This window comes from Oratosquilla oratoria, chromosome 11 (genome assembly GCF_046742065.1).
Source record: "Oratosquilla oratoria isolate Oo_2021 chromosome 11, ASM4674206v1, whole genome shotgun sequence".
Classification (NCBI taxonomy): Eukaryota; Metazoa; Arthropoda; class Malacostraca; order Stomatopoda; family Squillidae; genus Oratosquilla; species Oratosquilla oratoria.
Genome location: NC_134787.1, coordinates 15,920,083 through 15,942,582, shown reverse-complemented (window position 1 = coordinate 15,942,582; position 22,500 = coordinate 15,920,083). Strand labels below are relative to the sequence as shown.

At 42.4% G+C, this 22,500-nt stretch overlaps 1 protein-coding gene across 1 annotated transcript in view; it reads right to left on the bottom strand.

Annotated features, from left to right (window-relative positions):
- Positions 1-22,500, bottom strand: part of Pgant2 (polypeptide N-acetylgalactosaminyltransferase 2) — a 296,288-nt gene that overhangs the window by 22,272 nt on the left and 251,516 nt on the right. Inside the window, exon 4 of the mRNA XM_076192365.1 lies at positions 17,592-17,659. Coding sequence (XP_076048480.1) covers positions 17,592-17,659 — 68 coding nt within the window. The remainder of the gene's footprint in view (positions 1-17,591; positions 17,660-22,500) is intronic.

Genomic DNA, 22,500 nt, shown 5'->3' with positions numbered 1-22,500 from the left:
GATTCGAACTCGGACCGCCGTAGTGGCAGCCTGGAACTCTACCAATTGCCTCACGAGTTGTGTGTGTGTGTGTGTGTGTGTGTGTGTGTGTGTGTGTGTGTGTGTGTGTGTGTGTGTTCACCTCGGATCTGCTGCAGCCTCTTTTCGAGACAGCCAGACACCACCCTACGGCAGTGAGCTCAGAGCTCATTATTAGCAGATCTCTGGGTAGGTCTGAGACCACTCACACTCGTGTGTGTGTGTGTGTGTGTGTGTGTGTGTGTGTGTGTGTGTGTGTGTGTGTGTGTGTGTGTGTGTGTGTGTGTGTGTTTACATGCGCGCGAAAAAGCAACTTTGTTAAGGTTACCCCTGTATCCATTTTCTTTGAAGTCATCTGGCCTATCATTCTATGTATTTTTCATGTTTAATTCTCACTGAAGCCATTTGTACGAGTTATTGCTGCATAAATCTGATTAATTTCAATCTTCTGGATAAAAATGATAATAAAATCTGAAGTAAGTTTAATTAGAACATATATATATACATATATACTTTTTTGTAAAAAAAAAAAAAAAAAAAAAACAAGTTTAACCGTCTCTACTGACGTGATGTCGACTGTTACACGTTTGAACAATGCGACTCAAATATTTCCTTCTGGGTAACTTTATACGATTAATTTCCTTCCTAATTAGTTCTGATTTTTTCTTTTTCGGGTGAGTTAATTCACCTGACGCTACTGAGAATATCACTTGAAGACATGTGCATCCATTACATTTTTATTAAATGAACGAGTTTATGGCGGCTATTCGTGGCCCGGTACATTTTTCTCCACACGATCGTGGGAAGGGCGAGAGGTTGAAATAATTAATAAATAGATTAATTAATTACTTAATTAACAAAAATAATAAATGAATAGATAAATAAATAAATAAATATAGGTACATAAATAAAACACGTAAATGAAAGACTGGTTTTTGCCAAAACAAAAATTAAACACAAAATAAAAGAATTTAATTAAAATCAATCTGAATAGAAATTAAAAATAAAATAAAATAAAATAGGATAAAATGAAATAATATAAAGATAATAAAGAGATTACTCACCACTCAGATCTTAGATTTTCTTTTTTCATTTTAAAACAACCCGTTCACCCAATCCCCACGACAGCAAAACATGAGTGGCACGATGTGGCACGACACGGCACGGTATGACAGGGTACACACTGTGGAGCACGATATGAAACGTGGCACACAACTTGGCACGATGTGCCACAACTTGGCACGGTATGGCACGCATCGGCACGGTGTGACACCGCATGGCACAGTGTGGCACACATTGGCACGGTGTGACACGACGAGGCACTGTGTGGCACGACGTGGTACTGTGTGACACAACGTGGTACCGTGTGGCACGACGTAGCACTTTTAGTGCCTATGGGAGGAGAGAATCGTATGGCTCGATACCTGTGTTGGCGCGGCGGCCCCTAACAGGCCAATTCAACTGCCAATAACGACCCCCATGCAAACAATGACGCTGCGCCCAGGCTCTCTCTCTCTCTCTCTCTCTCTCTCTCTCTCTCTCTCTCTCTCTCTCTCTCTCTCTCTCTCTCTCTCTCTCTCTCTCTCTCTCTCTCTCTCTCTCTCTCTCTCTCTCTCCTTCTGTCTCTCTCTCTCGCTTTCCCTCTCATTTTCTCTTTCCCTGTCTATTTAGCTTTGTCTCTCTGTCTCTATCTCTATGATGGTGGTTATAATGATATGGATGATGATGATGGTGATGACGATGGTGATCATCATCATGACGATGACGACGACGATGAGGACGATGATGATAATGATAACAATAATAATAATAATGAAAATAATAACAATAATAATAATAATAACAATAATAATAATAATAATAATAATAATAATAACAATAATAATAACAATAATAATAATATAATAATAATAATAATAATAATAATAATAATAATAATAATGATAATATAAAAAAATTATAAAATAATATAAATGATAAAAATAATAATAATAATAACTATAATAATAATATCAATAACAAAAAACGATAACACCAATAGACAATTATTACTTAAAGAAATAAATGACAAGCCTACTACATATGGTAATAATTGTTTTCAAAATATCTCACCGCTTATATTTACTTTCAATAACACTCGAATTATGACGTCATCGTTTCTTTGGCGGGAAATTTGTCTATGTCCTGATTGGAGAACTGGCGAACGAAAAATATTTATCATCATATAATTTTTCATAAATCTTAAATTTTATTATTGTATGATAATTTTTATAATAATTGAATTCTCATACATGTAATGCTTGATTTTTTCATATGTTAACGTTCAATTTTTTCATTTGTTTTTCAGAGAGTTAACGTTTGAATGTTCTCATATGCTAACGTATATATTTTTCATATATGTAACATTTGAATTTTCAAAACCCGTTTTACTTTACAAGAATAACGTTTTAATTTTCTAGATGCAAAATTTTAAATTTCAAAAAGTAATGTCTGGATCTTTCATGTAAATAAAATTTGAAATCACGTATTATGTCATAATGTCACATATCACGTGGGGGGGGGGCAAAGCCTATCATGTTTCCACGCCAAATATATGTATTTAATAGCAACTGTTCCAACATAGTTTTCACTAAAACTTCGAATACACAACAATACACCCAATCCCCGGCTCAAACCATACAAAGACAAAATTAATATCGTTTTAATTTACCTGCACAGTTTGTGTACGTAATGAATATTTTCCAAAATTAATATATTTTTTCAAAGTTAATACTCTTCTATAATATAAAACTGCTATTGTCCAGGAATATTATATAGTTCAATTCGATTCTGTTTTTGTTTTTTATTTTCAAACTCGTCTGCTAACGTTTTTTTCGGACCAAAGCGACTATGACGTCATGTCGCTGACATAGCTGCACTATTTCTATCACGTATCTGTAGTTTAATTAATAGTCTACTGGGAGAGGAGAATGTTTTCGAGCTTTCAAAATAGTACATTTCAAATTAAATGTTTTGCGTGGTAGAGCTGAAACTTTAATATTTATGATTCAGTAATATGAAATATTCAATCTACGTGCACGCATTTGCAAAATCATGGCTGACGTAAAATCGTTTTATAATTCAACCTTTTTCTTCATATCACAACTTACAACATGGCTACATGCAAACAAGTGATCACAAACGCAAGAGAATGTATATTTTATTTATACATTATACGCAAAATAATTTATTTAGTGGCATTAATGTAACTTAGATGATTAATGTTAGACATTGTTTACAAGTATGTTTCAATTTCTACCAGATAAAGAAGTGAACTGGACTCGCTTATTTATTATAATCATCATAATTTATTATGGATAATGACAAAAAATATATTAAGCTCAAACTGGACACCTTTAAGGAGTTTATTGTGACAAACGCTTCATTATTAATATTGAATCAAATAATTTTCCGTCGACTCGAAGAGTTCGACGAATCGACTGATTAAAGTCGACGATCGTCATCATCACCAACAACAGGATGAAACGGCCTCCCCCTCCAAACAAATAAAATCGTCTGGCGGCAGCCAAAATAAAATATGCACAAATATATATCTACATGTGACATACAAGAACAGTTTCCGAATGTGTGTGTGTGTGTGTGTGTGTGTGTGTGTGTGTGTGTGTGTGTGTGTGTGTGTGTGTGTGTGTGTGTGTGTGTGTGTGTGTGTGTGTGTGTGTGTGTGTGTGTGTGTGTGTGTGTGTGTGCGTGCGTGTGTGTATGCGTGCATATGTGTGCGCGCGAGCGTGCGCATGTGTGTGTGTGTGTGTGAGAGCAAAATGGCGACAATCTGGGAGTACAAGATATATGAGAGAGTGGCGAGAATAGAGGAGTTGGAGGGGGGGAGTGCTTGGGAGTGCTTGCCAGGTAAGTGCAGTGGGGGAGTAGTATTTGAAGTGGCTGGGAGTCCTATTCCCCCCTCCCCCCTTCCCGCATCTCCCCCTCTCCCCCCTCTCCCCCTCTCTCCCCCGCCTTAGCAACGTACGGGTCGGTGTGGGTCAATACAACCACACTGCAGCTGTGTGTGTGTGCGGTGGGGCGGTGCTGTGTGCTGTGTTAAGGTGGGGGCGGTGCTGTGTGCTGTGTTAAGGTGGGGGCGGTGCTGTGTGCTGTGTTAAGGTGGGGCGGTGCTGTGTGCTGTGTTAAGGTGGGGGCGGTGCTGTGTGCTGTGTTAAGGTGAGATTATGTTGGAAGATGCTGTGTTGGGAGATGCTGTGTTAAGGTGAGATTATGTTGGAAGATGCTGTGTTGGGAGGTGCTGTGTTTGCGGTACTGTGTTAGGGTGGTGCTGTGTTGGGATTGCTGTGTTTGCGGTGCTGTGTTAGGGTAGTGCTGTGTCATGGTGATGCTGAGTCACAGCAGCGCTGTGTTAAAACTCAGCTGGAATGGGGGCAGTGCTGTGTTAAGGATGCACAGGTGCTCAGCAGGAAGGCACGGATGCTGTGTTGGGGCGATGCTGTGATGCTGCGGTGCTGTGTGATTTTCTGCTGTGTTTGTCGTCGGTGATTTGCCCTCTTGGTGTTTATGGACACAGACACAGATTCTGCTTGTGGGCTTCTCTGTGGCTGTGTTTATGTCTGCGGCTGTGTGTGTGTGTGTGTGTGTGTGTGTGTGTGTGTGTGTGTGTGTGTGTGTGTGTGTGTGTGTGTGTGTTTGTGTGTGTGTGTGTGTGTGTCAGTGTGTGAGATTCACCATGGTCTTTGGATCACGTGTTGGACTCGTGATCGACAGCTGTTTCCCTCCCGGAATAAAGCTCAGAGCTCGTATGACCGATCTATGGGTAATACTGTGACCTTACACGCACACACACACCCAACTCCCCACCCACGAGAGTTGGAGTAACAACCCGCAGCGCAGCGATACTGAAATTATTTCACCCCTGGGCGGGAGTCGAACCCGGACCTCCGTAGTGGCAGCCGTGCACTCTACCAATTGCGCCACGTGTGTGTGTGTGTGTGTGTGTGTGTGTGTGTGTGTGTGTGTGTGTGTGTGTGTGTGTGTGTGTGTGTGTGTGTGTGTGTGTGTGCGCGTGCACGCCTGCTCTCACATATTTTATGTCGTTGTTCTATTGCTCCATGAAAAATCTTTGCTACAGGCTCAACAAACGCAGTGTTACGCGTGTGCTGTGTTACGCTGTAACGGCGACGGAGATAAATCAGTGCTACGCCTGACGGACGGACGTGGAGAGGAAGTGATGATGCAGTGATGCTTTGGTGCCATTCCCTGCCCCCCCCCCACTCCCACCCCAGTCCGCGCTCCGTGTCTCTGGTGATAATCCTATAAAAGGTGCGGGGAGACGGAGTGGTGGGCGGGGGCTCTACTCGCTCTCTCTCTCTCTCTCTCTCTCTCTCTCTCTCTCTCTCTCTCTCTCTCTCTCTCTCTCTCTCTCTCTCTCTCTCTCTCTCTCTCTCTCTCACACACACACACACACACACACACACACACACACACACACACACACACATACACACACAATATGTACAACACTGAATGGGTCCCAGTGCACAGATTTACATTTATCAACCACAATTCACTTTAATTCTAAGCCATCAACATCGAGAAACTCGAGAAGGCATGTATGCAGATATTGAAACGTGACAAGCGATAGTGATAGTGGTTTATATATATATATATATATATATATATATATACAGTATATATACATATATATATATATATATATATATATATATATATATATATATATATATATATATATATATATATATATATATATGAGGATATGGGTAGAGGAAGAGTTGGCGGAGATGCGTTGGAACACTTTTACTGCTTTAACGTTTCGACCAAGGAGGTCATCTTCAAAGCGTCGGCCGCACCAAACGGAAATCGTGACACAAACACACACACACACACATACACACACATATACACACACGCACACACACACACACATCTCCGACGCAGGAAAGCGGTGAGATCTGTTCCCCTTTACGCTTGGATAAACAGACTGATAGAAAGATACATAGCAAGATACCGTGACAGCGGTAGCATCATATATATATATATACATATATATATATATATATATATATATATAAATATATATATATGTGTGTGTGTGTGTGTGTGTGTGTGTGTGTGTGTGTGTGTGTGTGTGTGTGTGTGTGTGTGTGTGTGTGTGTGTGTGTGTTCATTTCATATGTAGGGAGATTTTCTCTCAAACAAATTTTATCTAAATTTACGGCAAGTTGGTGATTGCAGACTTTTTTGTCTGATTGTTCTCTTTGCCAAAGATTTTCTTTTCCATTCATAAGAAGTTGACTTAAAATGTCTCTGTACCTCATGAGTAAGTTAAATTGGTTGTTCACACAAAATAAGCTGGTTAGCCATGGCGAAACTTAATTATAACGTTCAAAAAGAGAGAGAGAGAGAGAGAGAGAGAGAGAGAGAGAGAGAGAGAGAGAGAGAGAGAGAGAGAGAGAGAGAGAGAGAGAGAGGAAATGCGAGTAAAAGCCTAATACACCATTAAGCGTCCCCTGCCGTCTGCAATCCGGGATCCGTTCTCGCCACGTGACCTGTCCTCCTCCTCCTTCTCCTCGCCCGAATCTCCTTCACGAGGTCAACTCCAGACTCATCCAAGGTCATCCGGAAAATTTTTAATTGCGTCAGATTGCGTCAGAATCCGAAGTCTACCGACAGCATCTGTGTAAGACCTGGTTTGTGTGTGTGTATGTGTGTGTGTGTGTGTGTGTGTGTGTGTGTGTGTGTGTGTGTGTGTGTGTGTGTGTGTGTGTGTGTGTGTGTGTGTGTGTGTGTGTGCAGAAAATATATCCACATACACACGCATACACGTAAATAATCTCACACACACACACACACACACACACACACACACACACACACACACACACACACACACACACACACACACACCTACACCTACAAGTGCACCTGCCGGTAGGTTGCGCGCACCTCTCAAGAGGCGTCCGTCTTCGAGTGCCACTTGAGAGCGCGAATGCTGGTTAGCACTTGTCCTCGAGTTCGAGTTCTCCTCCTTGACGATAAGGAGGACCAGGAGGAGGTATGGAGGAGGAGGAGGAGGGAGAGGAGCAGGCGGAGGAGGGAGAGGAGCAAGAGGAAGAGGAAAAGGAGAAGGAAGAGGAGTAGGAGGAAGAGGAGGAGGACGAGGAGGAGTAGGAGGAAGAAGAGGAGGATGAGGAGGAAAACCAATTTTATTATCTGCCTGAAGGGCTTTATCCTGGATGTCAGCTGGCGATTTTATTGTCCTCAGAGGTTGGGGGAGGAGGGAGGGAGGGAGGAATGGGGGGAGAGGGAGGGAGAGGACTGACATGGACGACGTCCTGTGAAATGAGACTTGAACGGACATTTATTTTTGCACCTTTCCCAAGAACGGGTGCGCTGTTCTTCCTCAAGTAAGTGAACAGCGGAGTTAAGATGTTACTGAATGAACAAATAAAAACAAAAAATATATACACAAAACCATAATTATACAAAAAACAAAACCATAATCACAAAAACAACCGAAAACAAACAAACACACAGACAAAGACACAAACAAACGCACAGATACAAAGATAAACAAGCAAACAAACAACCGAACAAATAAACACATAAATAAACAAATAAACGAAATTTGTCACTGAGGCCGTATTAAGACCTAAAACGGGGCGGGACCCCCCTGACATAAGCCCCCAGTAAGCGCCCCCAGGCAAAGCGACTATGCACACCCGTAAGCCAATTACGTCAGTAGCCTTGGCTATGGGTAGTTTAGCCTCTCTTCGCACCTACATGACCGGAACCAGACATATTCTGACGCAAACGATCTTGGCGAATGAGTCAGAATCTGACTTGTTCTGACGCAAAATGTCCGATCGAGTAGGACGGAATCCGACATATTCTGACGCAAAATCTCCCATCGAGTGGGACGGAATCCGATATATTCTGATATAATATTGATTGGATAGGAATCCGACATATTCTGACGCAAAATGTCCGATCAAGTGGGACGGAATCTGACATATTCTGACGCAAAATGTCCGATCGAGCGAGTATGAATCTGACATATTCTGACGCAAAATGTCTGATCGAGTAAGTGGGAATCTGACGTATTCTGACGCAAAATCGAGTGAATGGGAATCTGACATATTCTGACGCAAAATATCCTATAGAGTGAGTGGGAATCTGACATATTCTGACGTAAAATACCTGATCTAGTGAGTCGGAACCTGACTTATTCTGATGCAATCTGTGCGGTTAAGTACGTCATAATCTGACGTATTCCGACGGAAAATATCCGACCGAATCCAACCTGGCTATTTTATTCAGCTGGTGACACCATCTGTTCCCCTCCAACCAGCTGGATTTTATCACCACCACTATCACCACCATCACTATAATCACTATCACCAACTCTATGCCAAACACCATTACGAACACCGTCCCTATCTCCACTACGCAGATGGATTTCATCACCACCATCATTATCACCACTATCGCTATCACCACTAACACCATCTCTATGTCGAACACCGTCCCTATCACCACTACATCCATGATTTATCACAGTCATTTTCACCACTGCTATCACCACCAATGCAGTTACCACCACCACTACTATCGGTACAATCTTTATCACCAATACCCACCTCTTCCAACTAAATCTCTTCCTCACGCCCATCCACCCGCCCCGGCCGCCCGCGGTTCTACAACTTTGTCGCCAAAATCCGCCTCCGACACTCCTTGCCCCTTCCCAACATCAACACAACTTTGCCTTCTACCAACATTTCTCTCCATCATTTTATGACAACTTCCACCAGCTTCTCCAACACCATTTCCTCCTCCTCCTCCTCCTCTTCCTTCTGCTTTCCCTCTTCCTCCTCTTCCTCTTCCTTCTACTTCCTTTCTTCATCATCCTCCTCCTCTTCCTTCTCTTCCCCCTCTTCATCTTCCTTCTGCTTTCCCTCCTCCTCCTCCTGCTCTTTCTTCTACTTCCTTTCTTCCTCCTCCTACTCTTCCTCCTCTTCTTTCTCCTTCTCCTCTTCCTCCTCCTCCTCTTCTTCCTTCTCCTCTTCCTCCTCCTCTTCCCTCTCTTCCTCTTCTTCTTCTTCCTTCCCCTCTTCCGTCTCTTCCTCTTCTTCCTCCTCCTTCCCCTTCCTCCTCTTCTTCCTCCTCCCCTTCCTCCTCCCCCTCCTCCTCCTCCTCCTCCTCCTCTTCCTTCTCCCCCTTTTCCTCCTCCTTCACCATCATTATCTTCTTCAAGTTTGTCATTATTTACGCCATCAGCATAAACACACCACACGCTTTCACCACCCTTTCACCGCCATTATCACCATTTCCTCCGTGTTTACTAACACCACCAATATTCTCTTCCTGAATTTTTCACATTTCGTATCACTTTTTCCAACACAAGAGTGTCACCACTATCACCAATACTATCACTATTCCTTCCCCCGACACCTATCTCCATCATCTTCACCATGATCACCATCATCACTATCACCATCATCACTATCACCACTTTCAGTGTTATCTATCGCATTGATCATCACCACCACTATCACCACCACAATTACCACTACCACCATCACCACAAATACCACCATCACCACCATCACCACTTTCAGTGTTATCTATCACATTGGTCATCACCGCCACCACTATCACCCCCACAACGACCTTCACCATCAGCACAACTACCACCAACACCATCATCACCGTCCTCATCACACTCTCGTTGACCTCCTGGTCTTCATCACAAGAGCCGTTTCCGTCGTCACTCGTTCGACCGCCATTGGCGACCTGAATGACAATGGATCCTTCTGACGATCGGGGGTGGGGGGGGGGAGAGAAAGCGAAGGAATAATCACCTGAAGAAGAATGCGTGACACATATCGATAGACACAGATAAATAAATTCATACACACACACACACACACACACACACACACACATATATATATATATATATATATATATATATATATATATATATATATATATATGTTGAAACATTGTGACAAGTTGAAAAAGGGGGAAAAAGAGAGTCACGAGTCTCGTTCCGAGTTTATTCCTGACCGGTTTCGCTTGTAGCTTCTTCAGAGGAATGTCTGAAGAAGCTACAAGCAAAACCGCTCAGGAATAAACTCGGAACGAAACCCGTGACTCTCTTTTTCCACCTTTTTCATATATATATATATATATATTTACATACGTGGATGTATGTTCAGATACATGTATAGATACACATATACATACATGATACATATATAGATACAAAAACCGAGAAAATATACATACATTTATACATGCTTGTGCACACACACTTAGATACAGATACATAGGTATCATGCATAAATATATTACTATTACCACCACTATCACCACCCTATCACCATCATCATCACCCTCACAACTATCATTACCGTCAATCCTACTATTACCACCACTACCACCGCCACCCCCAAGACTATCACCACCACCGCTATCACCACCGTGACTATCACCACAACACCACAAGTAGCCCTGACACCATTTACATCGAGAGCTACTGCAGGGTAGCCTGGCTCTACTCTCCCATAGATTAAACTTAATGGAAACGGATTCATTTTTATCTTATATCTATTTTAGTTCTAACATCTATGTATCCATGTACTTAGCTACTTAGCTGTCTGTGTGTTTGTTTGTTTGTTCGTTTGTTTGTTTGTTTGTGTATTTTGTTTTGTTTATCTGTTTATGTATTTATCTATTTGTTCATTAACTTGTGTATTTGATTTATTAAATTATATTTTTTGGCTTAATAGAGTTTTTTTTAAAGAAAAGATAAAAAACGATGAACAAACATTAATCTTGTCTAATGATAAAATGACGCCTGTGTGTGTGTGTGTGTGTGTGTGTGTGTGTGTGTGTGTGTGTGTGTGTGTGTGTGTGTGTGTGTGTGTGTGTGTGTGTGTGTGTGTGTGTGTGTGTGTGTGTGTGTGTGTGCGTGCGTGTGTGTGTGTGTGTGTGTGTGTCACGACCACATGTGACGTGGTGGGACAAGTACGTGTCTCCGTGTTCATGTACATACAACACTTAAAGTCCTGACAACCTACATTTATGTTCTCAAATAGCGTGGACCAAGTAACAGAGTAATAGTCTCTCTCTCTCTCTCTCTCTCTCTCTCTCTCTCTCTCTCTCTCTCTCTCTCTCTCTCTCTCTCTCTCTCTCTCTCTCTCTCTCTCTCTCTCTCTCTCCCCCCTTTGTGTGTGTGTGTGTGTGTGTGTGTGTGTGTGTGTGTGTGTGTGTGTGTGTGTGTGTGTGTGTGTGTGTGTGTGTGTGTGTGTGTGTGTGTGTGTGTGTGTGTGATTCACCATGGTCTTGGATCATGTGTTGGGACTGTGATCGACAGCTATTTCCCTCCCGGAAGAGAGCTCAGAGCTTATACATGACCGATCTATGGGTAATACTATGACCTTACACGCACACACACACACCCAACTCCCTGACCATGAGAGTTGCAGTAACGACTCCCAGCGCAGCATTACCGAAAATATTTCATCCCTGGGCAGGATTCGAACCCGGACCGCCGTAGTGACGGCCGGGAACTCTAACCACTGCGCCATGTGTGTGTGTGTGTGTGTGTGTGTGTGTGTGTGTGTGTGTGTGTGTGTGTGTGTGTGTGTGTGTGTGTGTGTGTGTGTGTGTGTGTGTGTGTGTGTGTGTGTGTGTGTGTGTGTGTGTGTGTGTGTGTGCGCGCACCCATGCAGTGATCTCATAACTCTAGTATCATCTTACAATAATAGTTTGCTCAAAAATTCTGAAAGAAAAAACGAAAGAAAAAGAAAGAAAATTAAAAGAAACAAAGAACAAAAAGAAAAAAGAAAAAGAAAAACATACTTTTAGCTCCACCAGATGCCGACAATTTTTTTTTCTTTTTCAAAAAACTCCCTAAATTCAAAGACTTATTTCCCAGCCTTTATTTTCTCTTCTAACTACAGTCAAAGATAATCCAAACTCTCTGAGTTAAACTCCTTTCTTTGAACCCAGTTAAACGATCAACGTCTAAATTCTGCCTTACAACAGACGGTTTCTCCACCTTATAAGAGGGTAACCATCTTAATGGATAATCTACCGAGACATAAAACTAAACACAAGGCTTTGATGATTTAAGCGTTAAACCTCTGAGTTAAATTAATCTGATGGATTAAGGAGATTAACTAATTTATCTTTAAACCCCTTAAACCTAAAACCTTAAACCCCTTAAATCTCTCAACTGAATAATATCTTCTATCCTAACCAATAAGGTTTAAGCTAGTTCCCTAAAAAGAGTTTAGATATTTTAAATGTAGTGACTCTTTTCATAGATTGACCGAGATTATCCCTGAGAGCGAGTTAAAGCGAAAGAGGATTAAAGCTTAACTGATCATTTATTACGTTAGAGATTAACCACCATAGATTAAGTTAACTGGTTCAGATGAATAAAATCGCCCGACGACGAGGGAAAGGATCACCAGGCACGCAAGGGACTCGAACCCCCTGACCAATGGGACAAGAGACGTGGTGATACGCTGATAGAGAAATGGTGGACAAATCATGGTGCTCATAGAGAACGGTGATAGTGTGGTGATAGTGCTAGTAGGTCGTAATGGTATAGGTGATAAAGATGGTGGTAGAAGTAGTGGTATTGGTGGTGGTGGTAATGGTGGTGGTGGTAATGGTGGTGGTGGTAGTGGTGGTGATGGTAGTGGTATTGGTGATGGTGGTGGTGGTAGTGGAGATGATGGTGGTGGTGCTAATCCTGTTGATGTTGGTGGTGGTGGTCGTGATTAATTCAACCCATTTTACACCAGTGCCCTCTTTAGATATTTTATTCTGATTAACACCAAAATATTCCTTTACCATAACAAAATCACCTTAGGGAACTAACATGTCATAAAAGATATCGATAAACATTAACATCAACATTAACACACTAAACCCATTTTAACTATTTTATTATATCTGCTGACAATTGATTTTATTCATCTTGTGGAGGGGGTGGAGGGGAGGGGGTGGAGCTAACGGGTTTACTGAAGTCCTTAGTAAACAAAGGTTACCTTTTGAAGTGAAAGGATTAAGGCCAAGAGACACTACAAAGGCATACAAAAGGCCACAATGGACGGTAACTAACCAAGGACCGTTAGGGTATTCGTTTGTATTCAGAGAGGTGGCCGACCCGACAGATGAAGAGAATCCCTATCGGGTCCCCGAGGTCGTTTCGACTCCTCGCAGCTGTTAACGGTCGTAACGGTCATAACGGTTATCACGATGACGATGACGATGACGACGACCACCACAAAAACAACGACGACGAGATGACAAAAAAAGACGATAACGACAAAAACGAAAAAAAAAGGACTAAAAACGACGACGAGGAGGCAACAAAAACGATAACGATAACGATAAAAAAGAGCAAAAACGACGAAGTCAGAAACGGCGACGGTGACGACAACGATTACAACAAAAACGACAAAAAAAAAACCGACAACGGACCATTTTTACGACAATAACGACGACAAAAACGACCACAAAAAATACTACAAAAACGACGGGAACGACGACAACGACAAAATGAACGATAACGACAATTTTAACAATGACAGAAGAGGACAAAAACGACGACGACGACGACAAGAGACGACAACAACGAAGACAAAACCAACAACATGCGCAACTTGAAAAATTAGATATTTGTTGAAAACTATTGTTCTTGTTTGAAGATTACTGTACTTGAAGAAAACTTAGAGTATTAACTTTATTAGGAAACTTATCTTCATTGTTTTAATGGTCCCAAATATCATTATCTTTATTATATTATCACTATCATCATTATCAATATTATAATTTAATTAATATCATCATCATTACTTATGTGTTCTTCTTCTTCATCTATAATTATACTTGTGCATTTTCTTCTTCTTGTCGAAGCCGACAAAGAACGACGTCTAGGTCGGTGTGGACTTCCTCCTCCTTCTCCTCCTTCTCCTCCTCCTCCTCCTCCTTCCACCTCCTCCTCCTTCCTCCTCCTCTTCTCCCTCCTCCTCCTCATCCTTCTACCTCCTCTTCTCCCCCTCCTCCTCCTCCTCTTCCCCCTCCTCCTTCTTCTTCCACCTCCTCTTCCCTTCCTCCTCCTCTCCTCCCCCTCCTCCTCCTCCTCCTCCTCCTGCAGCGACTCTTGGCACCTTCCCAACACCCTTTGCAGTGCGTCTTCTTCCCACCCTCGCTTCGCCTCGCCTCGCTTCGCCCCTTTTCGCCTCTCCTCCTCCTCCTCCTCCTCCCCCTGCCGTGACGTCACGTCATCCCAAACCCACCACCCAGAGTCCTTCGGCACCTGCGGAGTGTCAAGATTCGAACTTGGCCTCCGCGAAGGCTTCATTCAGCATAGGGGAAACCCTCAGTGCTCTCGCGGGCGCGCGCGCACACACATACATACATTTATACATATATAGATACACGTGCACACACACATGCATATAATCATACATAAATACACACACACATGAATATATACATACATATATACACACACACATGCATACATACACATACATATAAACATAAATACACGTACCCACATACGCGCACATATACATACATACACACACACACACAGAGGGGGGGAGGGGGAAGAGAGAGAGAGGGGGGAGGAGAGAGAGAGAGAGAGAGAGAGAGAGAGAGAGAGAGAGAGAGAGAGAGAGAGAGAGAGAGAGAGAGAGAGAGAGAGAGAGAGAGAGAGAGAGAGAGAGAGAGAGAGAGAGAGAGAGAGAGAGAGAGAGAACGGGGGAGAGAGAGAGAGAGAGAGAGAGAGAGAGAGAGAGAGAGAGAGAGAGAGAGAGAGAGAGAGAGAGAGAGAGAGAGAGAGAGAGAGAGAGAGGAGAGAGAGAGAGAGGAGAGAGAGAGAGAGAGAGAGAGAGAGATAGAGAGAGAGAGAGAGAGAGGAGAGAGAGAGAGAGAGAGAGAGGAGGGGAGAGAGAGAGAGAGAGAGAGAGAGAGAGAGAGAGAGAGAGAGAGAGAGAGAGAGAGAGAGAGAGAGAGAGAGAGAGAGAGAGGAGGGGAGAGAGAGAGAGAGAGAGAGAGAGAGAGAGAGAGAGAGAGAGAGAGAGAGAGAGAGAGAGAGAGAGAGAGAGAGAGAGAGAGAGAGAGAGAGAGAGAGAGAGAGAGAGAGAGAGAGAGAGAGAGAGAGAGAGAGAGAGAGAGGGAGAGAGAGAGGAGGGAAGGGAGGGAGAGAGGAAGGGAGAGAGAGAGGAGGGGAGATAGGGAGAGAATGAGGAGGGTCCTTTTTTTCTTTTCGTGAAGTTCTGCTGCTGAAGTTTTAATCAGAAATGGCCCAAAACCAATAATTTCCACAAATGATTTACGGAACCATTTTCGTAATTAGTCTGACAATCAACTGTCTCGAGTAGGTTCATCTGAATTTTCTTGTTAAGACTATTTGTTTTTTCTTCTTTTAGTGTCAGTGTTATTGTTCTTAGTGTTTTTTGTTTTTGTTTTGTTTTTAGGACCTTTCAAAATCTCCACCAGGAGGTGCAGCCCTGTGGGGCTGACACCCGATCCCCGGAGCGAGCACAAGATCTTTATCAACTTCGACTGAATTTTACTTTTTTTTTTTTACATATGGATAGCTTACAACCGGCGGCTGATCACTTCTAATATATAAAAACAGTACCACATTGATATAACACAGAAAACGGCCCATGTGTCTTCTCAAAGAGATCTGTGGGAGACTTAGAAGATCGTTGCCTCCCGCTGTGGGGCTCCGGGCTTTCCTTTTAGTGAAGCTTGAGGCAACGGTTACTATATACTATTATTACTTCTCTTATTTGTGTTCACGTTAATTTTCATTGTTAAAATTACTCTTTTTCAAAGTAGTTATAATGATGTCACCACACAATACCACTTCCTTTCAAGCATAAAAATGCTGCGTACGCATGCTTGGGCGCCATGTTTCCTACTGCGATTAATAAATAAATGAATAAATAACTAAGTAAATGAATAAATAAACTGAAATGGTGAAATGACAAATGGACTTCAACATCACAAAGTGCAGCGTGTTAAACGTAGGTTTACACAACCCAGAAAGCAGGTTTAGCTTAGACAAAATATATATATATATATATATATTTTTTTTTTTTTTTTTTTTTTAGAAAACAGAGTGCGAGAGAGACTTAGAAGTTTTAGTAGGTCCCGACCTAATCTAGAAACAGTGCATTAACGCCAGGAATAGAGCCAACAGGGCATTAGGACGGTAACTAATAGAAGTGGCAGCGGTAATTAACTATCTAGCGTTAGACCCATCCTTGACTATGCGGTACAGTTTTGGTCTCCGTCTTATAGAATGGACATCAATTCACTAGAATCAGTACAGAGAAGAATGACCAAAATGATACATGGGCTCATAAATTTACCTTACGAGGAGAGGCTTAGGCACCTTAACTTACACTCTCTGGAAAGACACAGGGTACGGGGTGATCTAATAGAGGTGTTCAAGTGGATCAAAGGCTTTAACAAGGGTGACGCAAACAAGGTCATCATATTAAGACAACAGGCAGGACTTGCAGTAATGGATTTAAATTGGGCAAATTTAGATTTAAGATGGAAATAGGCAAGAACTGGTTTACCAATAGAGTGGTCAACGGATGGAATAGACTTAGTAACCACGTAGCGAGCGCTGAAACTATCGGTTGTTTTAATAAATGGTTAGACAACTTTATGGATGCGGATGGCAGGTGGTAATGGACATGGAACTGCCTAGTGAAGGCCTTCTGGTCTCTTGCAGTCTCAAAGGATTACAAAGGCGGAGCATGCCGACAGGAGACCTTTTGCTCCATATCTAGGTCGGATGAGAAAAAAAATCATAATAATAATAAAATGATAAATAAAAACTATGATAATGTAAATAACAAATAAAATACATAAATAAATGCATAGGTATAGTTGAATAATAAACAAACATTCTTATGTTCGTATGTACCCATCCAATATTTCAATAAACATATTCAACCCGGTGTCAATACCCCAATACCCCCGGGGCATGTCCCGGACGAAAAATATCCATAAATATCCGAAAGATTCCGTGCTAAAGGACTATTTGGAACCCCCCGGAAAAGTGACGCAGTGTGTTAGATGCCCCTCCGGACATTTCCCCCTTTGCCCCCATCCGGACATTCTCTTCCTTCACCCGGACATATTCCCAACCCAGAGATCCTCCCACCCCCAACATCTTCCTGCTCCCACCCGGACATTTTCTTCCTTCACCCGGACATCCTCCCACCTCGGACATCTTCCTGGCCCCCACACGGACATTCTCTTCCTTCACCCGGACATCTTCCCAACCCAGACATCTTTCGCCATCGGACAATTTCTTCCCACCTCGGACATCTTCCACCCCCCTGACATCCTTCTCCCAGACATTCTCCCATACCTGGACACCCTCCCACTCTCCCCGACATCTTCCCCCCGGACTTTTTCTCCCCTGAATGTCTTCCCACCCCGGACATTCTCCCCGGACACTTAGACTCCAAGCTTCCGGTACTTACGGTCTTTGCTGAAGTCATCCACCAGAATGATCTCCTTGATGAGATGTTCCGGGCTCCGGTTCAGGACGCTGAAAGAGCAAAACAAAGGATTACAAAGGTGGAGCAAACCGACAGGAGACCTTTTGGTCCATAACAGAGTCAAAGGCGAGGGAACAAAGGCAAATGGAGGGAGAGGGGGAGAGGGGGAAGAGAAGGAAAAATAACTTTATTAACCTACTATACATAGTACAAGGTGTCTCTCAGCACCTGATGTAAAATTAAAATGATAATTGTGTAAATCATATATAAAACATCGAAGACAATACCAACAACATCAACAATTTGAAAACTTAGATATTTGTTGAAATTGTATTGAATAAAAATAACGTGGGACACTTAGAAACTATTACACACGGACGCAGTTAACTATGCAATTATCTTATACAATGATTGGTGATTAAACGGAATTACTATAAAATATCACAAAAACATAAAACATAGAAATTAAATAGATTAAATAATTTTATTATATTAGAAAAATAATTGCAATACAAATAGTTTCAGAAAGCAATTATCTAAACAAACTTATATCTGAGAAAAGTAATCGCATCGCAAAGAAGTATAATTACAAAGAAATATTATTTAGAAAACCAATGAAATTGCACAAATTTAGCAGATGTGAAAAATAATCGCATTGCAAAGCAATTACTTGTACATGGAAAAAATAATTGTATTATGAACAAACAATTTCTTGCAAAATATTAATCAAAGTTATTTATCATAAAAGAAACGTAGATGTGTGTAAAAATATCACACTAGATTGTAATTAATTGAACAAAATTGCTCAAGTATTAGTTTGTATATAACCATACTCAACATATATCTAGACTTAATCAACGTTTATTTGAAAATAGGTTCATATACCATAAATCAACGAAAAATTAATTGAAACAAAAAAAACTAGAAATTATTGTTTAACTAGAATGAAACATCTTCACCTAGAAGCACTAGCTGAACAAAACAGATGAAACTGATAACAAAATAAATTACGCAAAAATAAGTAATTGCATAAATAAATAAATCGGCAAATAAATCAGCAAATGTATGAAAATTTATTAAGTAAATCGGGAAATAAAAATAAATTGACAAATGAAAAAAAATACATAAATCCACAAATAAACCGACAAATGAAAAACAGAAATAAAGAATTAACAAATAAATAAAAGAAGTTATCAAAACCAACCACCTACGAAGAACAGTAAAGAAAAGAAAAATCAATAACACAAAAGAACAAAAAATAACCACAAAAAATAGATTAACAGTTCAAAAACAACACAATGACATTAATCCATCAGTGACCGACTTATACGTCAATTATGAAATTGACCATTTAATTGATTAAATGAACGCATGTGCAACCACTATAATCACGTAGTCAACCAACATGCACAGCAAGATCAATCAATCCATCAATTAAGCAATCAAATCAACCCTCTGCTCTTAAGTTCACTACTGGACAAAGGACTCTCGTATCCTCTTTCACAAGTCCCACGACCGCGCCAACCTCTGCCACGTCACTCCTACAAACTTCTCTACCTCCTCTCATCAACCCATCAACTTCTGTCTGGTTTCCTTCTTCCACGTTTCCAATCCCTGGAGTTGACATGCGTGTGTGTGTGTGTGTGTGTGTGTGTGTGTGTGTGTGTGTGTGTGTGTGTGTGTGTGTGTGTGTGTGTGTGTGTGTGTGTGTGTGTGTGTGTGTGTGTGTGTGTGTGTGTGCGCATGTGTATGTGTCTGTGTGTGTATGTTTGTGTGTATGCATGTGCATGTGTGTGTGTGTGTGTGTGTGTGTGTGTGTGTGTGTGTGTGTGTGTGTGTGTGTGTGTGTGTGTGTGTGTGTGAGTGTGTATGCATGTGTATGTGCACTCGTATGTGTATGTGTGTGTGTGTGTGAGTGTGTATGCATGTGTATGTGTACTCGTATGTGTATGTGTGTGTGTGTGATAGATAGATAGATAGATAGAGAGAGAGAGAGAGAGAGAGAGAGAGAGAGAGAATGTATGCGCGCGCGCGTGATCTCGTCAACTATTATTCGACACGTCGTTCAATCCCGTTGATGGATTGACCCCAATCAATCCTCCACAGTCAAAGACAGTGTTTACAATTCACGGGGCGGAAAATAAGCGCACTATTTCAATGATAGCTCAGGTCCTTGGGCACTCCCCAAGTCCTCTCTGGGGCAACTCTGTTTACCCTAAAACCCTCCCTAAAGTCCCTTAACCTAAATATATCCCTAAATCCCTTCCCGTCCCTAAACCTTTACCCTACCCTTAAACCCTTACCCTTCCCCCTCCACCCCCTTACATCCCTTAAACCTTCCACAAGGTCCCTCCCTAAGGTCCCTACATCCCTTGCCGTCCCTAAAATTTGACCATACCCCTCCCCTCCCCCACCCCTTACGTTCCTAAAACCAGCCCCTTAGATCCCAAAATAACTACAACTCCAGGGACATATGAAGAATTGCCACCTGAAGAGTTGTCACCCCAGTATGGTGATTATCAACAGTGGAATAAAGATTAGGTTAGGTTAAGTTAGGTTAGATTGAATGAGGGTTATGCTTATTGTCATCAACTTATACAAACAAAGAATCGTAAACCCATGACGGCCCACATGAAGAATGGTCACCCTAGGATATCCCACATGAAGAATTGTCACCCTGTCGAAGTCTGGGGTGACGATTCTTCACCTGAAGTCCCTGAGCCATGGAAGTCCCGGCCCTGAGGTCCCTCCCAGTGCCAGCCCCCAAAAGCCGCCCCCCTGCATCAGCCTCAGCCTCATCCTCAGCCGAGCCTGAGGAGGAGGAGGAGCCTCCTCCTCCCCTTCCTCCTCCTCCCCTTCTTCCTCCTCCTCCCCTTCTTCCTCCTCCTCCTCCTCCTCCTGTAGGCTTTGGTCACAGGCGAACAGCGTTGCATAAAACATGCGCTTGCCTACACGACGGACGAATGGATGGGACGCGCGAGGGAGAGCGCAATTGGCATGCAACGCTTTTTCTTTTTCTTTTTCTTTCTCTTTTTTTCGTTTCTTTTGTGTTTTTTTGTTTCTTTATTTGTCCCTTTTTCTTTAGAGAGATGGGGTAGGGGGAAAGGGAAGGGGGAAGGAAGGGGAGATGGAAAGCGGAAGGCGAGAGGAGGAGAAGGGGTAAGGGAGGAACTGGGAGTGGGAGGGAGGGAAGGAGAGGAGGGAGGAGGAGTGGAAGGGAAGGAGGGAGGGAGGGAGGTGGAGAAGAGGAGGAATGAGGGAGGGAGGAAAGAGGGGAGAGAAGGAATGGGAGGATTTGGAGAGGAGGAAGAGGAAATGGATTCTGGGAAGGAGAGAGAGGAGAAGAGAGGAGGGGAAGAAGAGAGAGGAGAGGGGGAGAAGGGAGGGGAGTGGGGGAGAAAGAGGGGAAAGGGGGAGAGTGTCCCTTGTTTCGTGCAAATGGAGACACAAGGAACTGTGTCTGGTGGATGTCCACCACTTTTTGATGGATTCTTTACTTAAATGTGTGTGAAGGAGGGGACAAGGATGCTGTCACCGAGTTCCCCTTGCAAGTCGTAACAGCCGGGGAGGACTAAGAATCTCCTTTTCTTCTTCTTCTTGTCCTTTTTCTTCTTCTTTTTCTTGTTCTTATTTTTCTTATTTTTTTCTTCTATTATTTTCTTCTTATTTTATTTTTATTTTTCTTATTTTCTTCTTCTATCATTTTCTTCTTTTTCGTCTTCCACGTAAAATCGAAAGTACACATTGACACAGTTACCCTTATAAGGGGGGAAAATCCTATGGAGACTGATAACTGTACTACATATGTGCTAGACTTTTAAAGCTCATCTCAATTAGTCCCTTCCGTACCTGTTTGCACTTTTCCTTTTACTTCCCTCTGCCGCCAGACGATTTTATTCGTGTCTGTGGCATCCTATGGGTAGTTCGTCGTTCGGCCGCTAGATGTTTTTTTTTTTTTTACCGAGTCAAAACTTTGATTAGAAGGCGAGGGTCCCAGGGAACTTTGTAATTACAAAACAGCAGTGAGATTAACAGTGAGATTAACTGTGAGATTAACAAAGAGTTTATTTTCCGGTACTCACGATTTCTGCGTTAGGCGATTTTATTCAACTGCGAGAAGCCCTGTGGCTACCAAAAGATTTCCAAGACAAAAAAAAAAAAAAAAAAAGTGATTCACCATAGCCTTGGACCACGTGCTGGATTCGGGCTCGACAGCTATTACCCTGCCGGATGAGAGCTCGATCTATAGGTAATGCTGTGTCCTTATACATACACGCACACATAAGAACACACACACACACACATACACACACACAAAACACATACATACACACACTCACAAAATGCACATACATACACACACTCACAAAACACACACACATACACACACATAACGCACACACACACACACACACACACACACACACACACGTTACTCAAGGAAGGCAGTAACGGCTTGCAGTGTTGTGAAGCTTTCACGCCCTAAGCAGAGCGTGACACTAGATCCACCATATATACATCCATGTGAATATGTATTCACCTATATGCACACGCACACACACACACACACATTCATACATGAATATTCATATAAAAATATGACATCACTTCACACGTTCTCTCAACTTTTGTCCAGGTGGAAGGATTTGCATGATCCTCCTCCTCCACCTCATTCCCTCTACCTCCTCCTCTTCTTCTTCCTCCTCATTCTTCTTCCTCCTCACTCCTCTTCCCCCTCCCTCCTCTTCCTTCTCCTCCTCCTCCTCCTTCCTCTTTCTCCTCCTCCCTCCTCTTCCTCTTCCTCCTCCTCCCTCCTCTTCCTCCTCCTCCTCCAACCTCGTCTTCCTCCTCTTTCTCACTCCCTCTACCTCCTCCTCCTCCTCCTCCTCCT